The following is an 8,579-nucleotide window of genomic DNA, read 5'->3' as shown; positions in this document are numbered from 1 at the left end:
CCCATAAATAGCATCATAAGACTCAAACAACAGACTCGGTCTTATGGTGCTATTTATGGGACTGAGTTTGTTGCAGCTCCTCAGACTGAAGAAGTCTTTTGGATAAAAGATGAAACATTTCAACAAGGTAAATCTGTCCAGGTCTTTTTACTTTGTTAGATACTTCAAGTATACGTTCAAATCTTTACATTCATTACAATATTTCAAAATAAAACATCCTCAGCTGCACACATTTCATTGAGGCTTTTACTTTGTCTTGTAAATGTTTTTGATCTTTATTAATCCGATACAAACCAAGCTTGTGATGTACGAAAACCAGTAGCTCCGCCCACTTCATGGCCTCCTTTAAAAATATTTATTGTCCTCTTTGAGCTTCCGTACTTCAGCTCCTGATTGGCATGAGAGCTGGTCTGAGGTCAGTCAGGCTCAGACAACAAACATGAAGGTGGCGTGTCTGCCTTGACTGCCAGCAGCATCAGCTAATCACAAGCTCTTCTTCTCAGATAAATAAAATAAACGTTACTGTGAGCTCCGAACCAGGAAGAAGGCAAAAACTGGAAACAGACTGGGGGCGGAGCTTTCATCTACTAAACACCTGAGTAGAGACAACCTGCTAACACCCTGACTATAACATCACTTCCTGTGGCTCCAAGGCCTGCACAGGAAGCAGTCTTTGTGCATCAACAGACCAGCATCGAGAAGGGGAGGCAGGTGAAGTGGGCGGGGCCTGGTCTCAGATGTAGAACTGGTAATTGGCCAGGCTGTCCATGAAGGGCTGGACCAGGAAGTCGGTGGAGAAGTAGAAGATGAGGCCGAAGGTGATGGAGATGGGCAGCGCCGGCAGGGCCTTCTTAAAGATGGCCAGGAGCAGCAGAGTTAGGCACAGGCCCTGGGATGAAACAGGGACAGTTAGAGACACGGGAGGGACAGACAGGTAAAGGACAGGTGCTAAAGACACAACTGTGTCGTCCTCCAACAGGACTTACAATGAGGATGGCGACGAAGCAGGCAATGGTGGTGTTCCAGTCTCCACCCGTCGCCGCAGCTTTCCCAACCAGAACACTGTAGAAGATGAAGTCGCCAAGGCCCAGCTTCACCCCACCTGAACACACACACACGTCACACACACACACCTGATGACCTCTGACCCCTGCACAGACTGCACTCACGCTCCTCCTCCAGCTCCTCTTCTGAAAGGGTCCTCAGCTGTTGACCCTGAGGCTCCGCCCTCCTCTTGTGTTGCTCTGCCTCCTCATCTGAAACTGGAAATGTGTCATTAGGTTAAATTAACACACAGGAAACAAGGTCAAAGGTCAGTGATGTCAGACCTGCTTCAGTGCGCTGAGCGTCCGTAGAGTTCGCCATCGTCACCGTCCACATCATGGCAGCTGCTCGCACACCAAACGACAGACAACATTAGTCTGAGGCTCCGCCTCTGCTGGTGAAGCTCTGTCTACTTTAGGACTGATCCTCTGACAGAGTCTGATTATTGATGGACTCACAGGAGTAGATGAGGGCGGGGAAGATGGGCTCGTTGCGCTCCTGAGCCGTTTCCACCAACATCCTGAGCGGTCCTTTAGGACTGAGGACAGCCACCAGGTCTGTAAGGGCAGAGCAAGGCATGCTGGGAAATCAGCTGATCAGAAACATGCGGACGTCCGTCATAATATCTGAAACAAAGCCTCCGACTCCCATCGTGAGGGAGGACCTACCGTAGACAGAGATGGCTCCCAGGATGACCCAGGCTGACCACTCGGGGAGGTACTTGATGAAGACCAGTGCCATGAGAGCGCTGATCAGGATCAGGTAGGCCTGCTGCAGCTGCAAGGGCCCCTTCCAGTGGATGCAGATCATCCCGACGGCCCCAAAGTTCCAGATGATCATGGCCACTGTTGGGTAGTCCACCGCCACGTTGTACGTCTTAAACACCTCACTGACAGGACACAGAACTCCCGTGATGCACCTGAACCGACGCCATGCTGGCTCAACTAAAACAGGTTCTTAAACCGATTTATCTCTCTTTACCCCCCAACCCCTTAAAGCATCCCCTTCAAACTGTGTTTTTTTTCCCCAGGAGAGCAGGACTCACCCCAGATACATGAAGCTGAACCAGAAGAGCAGCATGAGAGACGACAGAATGAGCCAGCCGTGGATAAACTAAGCAACAACAGGCATCAATCACAAACGGTCCAAAGCAAACACCACAAACTTCCTGCTATAGGAGGAGGGGTCTAAACAGACAGGGAGGGGTCTGAACTGAAGAAGTTTAAACAGAAGGACAGGACATAACATGAGAAATCTGATAGGGGTAAGAGGAGTGGGAGGGACCATAACAGGAGGCGGGGCTAACCCTGTAGCAGCGGTACTTGTAAAGGACCACCAGCAGGATGGTCATGACCACGATGACGCTGATCATGATGATGGTGTTGAGGACAGAGTTGAGGAGTCGGCGGCCAACATTTGGCGTGTCCTCGGTGAACGGCGTGTAGATCCTGTGGAGGCAAACGTCACGGTTAGCTGTGAGCTCAAGAAGATGTGGTGCGGTGGCCATGTTGACCTACAGCTGCTGGTTGGTCTTCTCAGAGTAGAAGCTGACTGACTTGATGGTGGCAACCACCACCACCATGCAGAGGGTGACGGGGATGAACAGCATGATGACGTGCTTCGCTCCATACTTCAGAGGCAGCTCCTCCTCGTCGGCATCCACCTCCTGATCAGATGCCCCACCGTCCAGGCCTGGACGGTTCCGCCTGCTGATCCCCTCCTGCACCAACAGAGGGCGGCGTTAGTCAGATTCTACAGTTTGGATTTTGATCTAGTCCAAACGACCACAAAGAGTGTTGAAAACATAAAAACGTTCAAATATTTTGTCTATGTTCCTCTCTCCTCCTGAAGGAGGTGTGACCTCATCATACAGACAAATGAAAGACCTGTTCTGTCCAGTGATTGACACCTTAAAGATCCAGTGACCACAGAGCGGGTCCAGAAACAATCAGAACAAACGCTCAACCTGACCTGACAAAACCAACAGGTTTACTCAGAACGAGTTTAATCAGACATTCATTTAAACTCACTCTTTTTCCTGAGGACAATGATCCTCAGCCGAGGGGACGTCTCTTTGTCCTGAGACGTCCCCTCAGCCCAGCAGGATGTCCTGCAGCTCGGCTCTGGACAGACCGACTTTCATACGTTTGTGAACCAAAGGAGTCCAAACTGGAGACGGCCTGAGCAAAAACTGATTTAGTTCCTGAAGACGACGACGTGTTTTTGACGGCCAGGCTGAAGGAGAACCAGTGCAGGTCTTAGAGACGACCCTGAACAACCCGCAGCACTGGACTCAGACCGCCCGGCTCCAAACCAAGGATCAGATTAAAACAGAAGAAGTGACGTTAGTCGTCATCACTCCAACAAACTGTTCCTGAAACACGGCAGGAGCAACGAGACGGACTGCAGCTGCTTCAGGGAGACAGAGAGCTGTCCTCCCACACTGTCCTGACTCTTTACTGTCCTCATCCTGTCCTGTTCTCACACTGTCCTCCCCATCTGACCCTGTCCTCACTCTTTCATTCAACCTTTATTTAAACAGGTTAGTCCCATTGAGCCACGAGAACTCATTTGCATCCTGTCCTCTGTCCTGACTCTGTCTTCACTCTGTCCTCACAATGTTACTGTCCTCTGTCCTGATTCGGTCCTCACAATGTTACTGTCCTGAGTCTGTCCTCATCTTGTAGAGGGCAAGGTGTCCTGACCCTGTCCTCAGTCCTCACCCTGTCCTCAGTCCTCCTCCCTCCACGTCCTCTCCAACTGTGTTCACATGTCTCCTGTTGTCTTCGGCTCTAGAATAAAACGTCCAGTGGTCAGAGGCAGCTGACGCCATGTTGACAGGAAACACAAACTGTTTGTCAACAAAACAACACTGAGATTAAAGTTTCCTGTAATAATAAAAAAAAGTTTGAATTTAAAGTTTATTTTCTATTAAAACAGGAAGCTGTTAAATTATTGCCCATAACTGAAGCTGGCTGTTAGCAAAATAACTCCTGAACCACTGGATGGGTTAGGTTTGTCTACATGTGATCACTGGTTCAAGATGGCCGCCACAGCCAGGAGCGAACAGCTGATGTTGGAGTGGTGGTAGCTGAGAGTCATTCTGACAGACCCTCTGGACTTTCAGGTCCCTGTTGGGCCAACAGGACCCGACTCTTACCCGTTTGGACTGTTGCTCTGGATTGAGACCTGGGTCGGGTCTGTAGGACGGAACCACGGGACTCTCGGACTGGACCAGAGCCGTCCTCTCGTTGTAGACGTCCTCCTCGCTGTCTGAGGTGTTCATGGCTGCAAACAGAACCGGGTCGGTTCGAACTCTGCTCACAGCCCTGCCCGCTCTGGATTCGGGTCCAGCTGGTGTCCTGGTGTCAACAGAAACCTACTGATTATGACATTTGTTTTAATTTGTCCATCAAACCGACAGAACCCACTTCCAGCAGAAATTAACCTCAACTTTCCCGCCACAAATCACTGCGCGCGAGCCTTTCAGACCGGAAGTGTCCGGAGGAACGAACCTGAACAGAACCGAAGAGGAGGAGGATGAAGAACTGCTGGACTTTATCTCCGTTCGAGCTCCCAGTAAACACCGACAGACCCGGAACAGTCAGCTGACCCGGGCACGTGACAGCAATGACGTCACACCGCCGCCTTTAAACAAACTTTATTGAAACGCATTACAACCTTAAACACAAAGGTGCGTCTGAAATCATTAAAATAAGGTGAAAAAAAAAATCAATATTTTCGGTCTGTCACTTCAAAAAGATAAACTCATTTATTTCATGTGTTCATTAAATTCAGAGTGAAATATTTCAGCCTTTATTTCTTGTAACTTTGATGATTATAATTTACAGATAATAAAAAAACTAAAAGAGGTTCAACTTTGTAAACCCCTGGTGTAACAGCCTCAATCAGCTGATTACAGGTAACACCTAGACATGAGCTACAAATGTCTCATTCCTGCAGCCACTCCTGAACCAAAGACAACATCAGAAGTGTCTTACCTGCTGAGGAGACAAAGAACTGGACTGTTGCTCAGTGGTCCAATGTCCTCTTTTGACACGAAAGATTTATAAATCAAGATCCCAGAGTCTGGATGAGAGGAGAGGTCCAGAATCCAAGTTGTTCAAGTCCAGAGTGAAGTTTCTTCAGTCAATGATGGTTTGGGTCCATGTCCTCTGCTGGTGTTGGTCCACTGTGTTTTCTGAAGTCCACAATTAACACAGCATCTACCAGGACATTTTAGAGACTCCATGCTGCCTTCAGCTGACGAGCTTTATGGAGATGCTGATTTCATTTTCCAGCAGGACTCGGCTCCTTCATGCACACGCTGCTAAAGTTACCAAAAGCTTGTTCTGGAAAATTCTCATTTTCTGAGACATTGAGTTTTAGGTTTTCATTATTTGTAAGTTACAATCATCAAAATGTCAAGAAGTAAAGGCTGAAATATTTCACTCTATGTGTAAGATAAGAGTTTCACTTTCTGAAGGGATTGATAAGAAAAACAAATTTTCCATCATGTTTTAATTTCTTTAATGTTTAAGTTGTTTTTTTTTAGCTGTACCTGCTCTGACACATGAAGTCTGTTGATGGAGGTTATGCTTATCACACGCCACCTTTCATGTCTGTTAAAATCCTGTCGTGTTGAGAAATGACCTCAAACCTAGACAGTCTCGTGATCGTAACCTGTTGGCCCCTCAGTGCACGTGTCAGCGATGACTCTCAGCTACTATTGTGGCAGCCGGCCTGAATTCGGTTGACTCCAAATGGGATCTAGCTGCAGACGAAAATGAAATGATTACTTCCTGAAAGTTTCATTAAAATCCATCCAGTGGTCCAGGAGATATTTTGCTAACAGACGGTTTTGTTAGTTTTTGTGTTTTAGGATTGATTTTGAGGGTTTAGTTTTGTTTTTACCGTTGCCCACTCCTCTTCGGTAAGCCCCGCCCACTTTCACCTGCTCCTAGTCTGCCCAGGTGTCTCTGCTTCATCATGGGCCCTGTCTTGTTTCCACCCACTGGCATAGCGTTGATGGTTCTGGTGTCAGTCCGGTCTCCCTCCTTCTGTAAGTTTTTAGTATTGTCTTAGAATAAATAATTCATTTTTCAGCTCCTGGTGTCATCTGAATGAGGTCAAAGGTCACTTCTGAAAAGATTGAAACGCAGGAGGAGGAGCCCAAGTTCAAAGAAAATCTTGATCCGCTCTAGAAGATGTTTATAAACACGATTTCACTGAAACTAAACCAAAGTTGATGGTTTTTTTTTTATTCTGAGGACGACAGATTTAGACACGTCCACACTCACTGAATTTTATTATTTTAAACATTCAGACAACTCATGTTTACATCATCAGACAAATATTACTTATGACCCGATGGACGCCGGTTAGAGGTGGAACACGTTCCACTCGTCTCAGCGGCGTCACATGGCTCAGACAACAACAACCAAACGCTTCGATTAACAAAACCCCAAACTCAGTGCAGATATCCACGGAGGTGCAACTCAGTCACGTTAAACAGCTGCTGGTACCGTCCACGAGGTTCTAGAGTTCATGCACGAAGAAAAGACGAACGTTCCCGTTGAGCGAAAGGAAAAGAGTCATTCAGGTAGACGGGTGTTTTCGAAGAAAGGCGGAGTCTGGGAGGTCACAAACCCTCAGCAGGAAGGGCCTGTCATCAGAATTAGATTCTGGAAACATCAAGGTTCTTCTCAGATATTTAAAAATGCATGAGCCAGGTATCAGAACAGATCGATCCAAGCTAAGAGATCACAGAAAAACCAACCATCAAGATCCTCGTTCAACCAGATGTTATCACTTTGTTCTGGATCAAGATGGTGTGTGAGCCCATTCCAGCTGTCGGGCCTAGAAAACCCAGCAGGGAACATGCAAAACTTATTTTGGTCCAATAAAGTCTTCAGAAATTAGCTGTCAGGAACCAGAGCTTGTTTTTCCTGACACATAATAAGAACCTTCAGAACTCTTTCAGCTGTTTGTGGACAAGCACCAGGAACTCAGCAGAACATTTAAACGTTTCTACAACTCTTACAACGTTTGTCAGGACCCACAAGAGTCCATCAGAGTTTTTATTTATTCTTAGGAAAAACAGAAATCTGTCACATTAAAGTTCTTTTAAAGCTAGAACCATCAGAACCAGTCTCCACCCAACCTCGCAGATAGAACACATTGTAGGAGCCAGGTCCAGCAGACCCAACTGGAGTTTGCTGGAACCTGACAGGGTCCAACAGAGCAGAACTCTTAGAAGCCCTTCACGTGGCAGTAGGCCTCCAGCGATGAGAAGACGATGTACATCAACCACAGGCTGAAGAATAGGCAGGTCGTCAGCATTTTAGGGACTCTCGGACCGCCCAGTTCGCCGCCGATCGAAGGTCTGCGGCGATAAATCAGGACGGCGATGCAGATGAATGCAAAGATGGTGAAGAGCGTGACAGAGAAGGCCAGCGTTCCTGGGTCCACCTTGAACTCCTGCCCCTGGGTGTAGTGGTAGACGGCAGCAATGGACCATGCCACTCCAATTCCCAGGAAGACATTAACGGCGTTGCTTCCTGTCACATTCCCAATAGAAGCGTCGGCGTACTGGTCCTGAATGGCTGCCACTTTACTGGCAAAGGTGTCTGAAAGAGAGACAGTAGAGTGTGGACAGCGTGGTTCAGATTGGACTTGGGTCTGTGGTTTTAGACCCAATTTAAGTTGTTTGTGTTTGTTGCCATGGATAAATCCATGTGCTGGTCGAGTGTCGTGTTTGACGCTCACCTGGAACTGAAGTGCCCAAAGCAACAAACACCACGGCGGTGACGGAGTCTTTGAGGCCGACGGTGCAGCCGAAATGAGATGCCAGGTCGCCGATGACAGCGGTCAGGAGACCAATGACAATGATGGAGACGACGAAGCAGGCCCAGCCATTCCAGTAGTCCGTGGGAGGAACGAAAACGAACAGAAGCTTCCAGAAGATGGTAAGGAAGTGCATGACGTAATCGAAACAGGAGGGCAGCTTTTCCACCCCACATTCACCGTCTTCATCATCACCTGGGGAGGGCAGAGACAAACACCTGAACTCCTTCATGATCTCCTGCCTTAGACAATCTCAGGTAAAACTCGCACCAGAGCTGACGGTGATGGCCTCCATAAACTGCTCCCTCCAGCTGTTCGTCCCGATCACCAGAGCCAGGTTGGTCTTCTTAATGAGTTTGTCCACCATGTTCTGAAATCAGGAAACAACTCCTTATTGTCCTCATGGTGGCATTAAGCCAAGTCCTGTCCCCTGAGGACAGTTTCATTAAGCTAAGTCCTGTCCCCTGAGGACAGTCTCATTAAGCTAAGTCCTGTCCCCTGAGGACGGTTGCATTAAACTAAGTCCCATCCCTGAGGACAGTTTCATTAAGCTAACTCCTGTCCCCTGAGGACAGTCTGAGTAAGCTAAGTCCTGTCCCCTGAAGACAGTTGCATTAAGCTAAGTCCTGTCCCCTGTGGACAGTTGTATTAAGCCAAGTTGTCCTCTGAGGACAATTGTATTCAGTTAA

General features: G+C 47.9%; 2 protein-coding genes across 13 annotated transcripts in view; both read right to left on the bottom strand.

Moving 5' to 3' along the window:
* Positions 1-106: 106 nt before the first annotated feature.
* On the bottom strand, positions 107-4,661 carry psen2 (presenilin 2). 2 transcript variants are annotated; one of them, XM_037689643.1, is made up of 11 exons: positions 4,560-4,661; positions 4,205-4,406; positions 2,562-2,764; positions 2,351-2,492; positions 2,090-2,157; positions 1,713-1,933; positions 1,503-1,601; positions 1,329-1,388; positions 1,170-1,262; positions 987-1,102; positions 107-889 (listed from the first exon to the last, which is right to left on the bottom strand). In XM_037689643.1, the coding sequence occupies exons 2-11, from the start codon at positions 4,328-4,330 to the stop codon at positions 734-736; spliced, it is 1,284 nt and encodes a 427-aa protein (XP_037545571.1). In that variant the 5' UTR covers positions 4,331-4,406; positions 4,560-4,661; the 3' UTR covers positions 107-733. The 2 variants fall into 2 exon arrangements, with proteins under 2 accessions (XP_037545571.1, XP_037545572.1); XM_037689644.1 differs by lacking the exon at positions 4,560-4,661 and having other exon boundaries at positions 4,205-4,526.
* Positions 4,662-7,215: 2,554 nt separating this feature from the next.
* LOC119422304 (sodium/calcium exchanger 1) overlaps positions 7,216-8,579 on the bottom strand; it is an 11,296-nt gene continuing 9,932 nt past the window's right edge. For 10 of the 11 annotated variants that reach the window (XM_037689632.1, XM_037689628.1, XM_037689639.1 and 7 more), the window contains 3 exons: positions 8,155-8,260; positions 7,813-8,085; positions 7,216-7,673 (listed from right to left, as the gene is read on the bottom strand). In XM_037689632.1, the coding sequence (XP_037545560.1) occupies positions 7,297-7,673; positions 7,813-8,085; positions 8,155-8,260 (756 nt within the window). In that variant the 3' untranslated portion in view covers positions 7,216-7,296. The remainder of the gene's footprint in view (positions 7,674-7,812; positions 8,086-8,154; positions 8,261-8,579) is intronic. The other variant, XM_037689636.1, reaches the window with a different exon arrangement.

This window comes from Nematolebias whitei, chromosome 16 (assembly GCF_014905685.2).
Source record: "Nematolebias whitei isolate Nwh7 chromosome 16, NemWhi1, whole genome shotgun sequence".
Lineage (NCBI taxonomy): Eukaryota > Metazoa > Chordata > Actinopteri > Cyprinodontiformes > Rivulidae > Nematolebias > Nematolebias whitei.
Note: the sequence above shows the minus strand (reverse complement) of the source record. Positions and strands in the feature narration are given on the sequence as shown.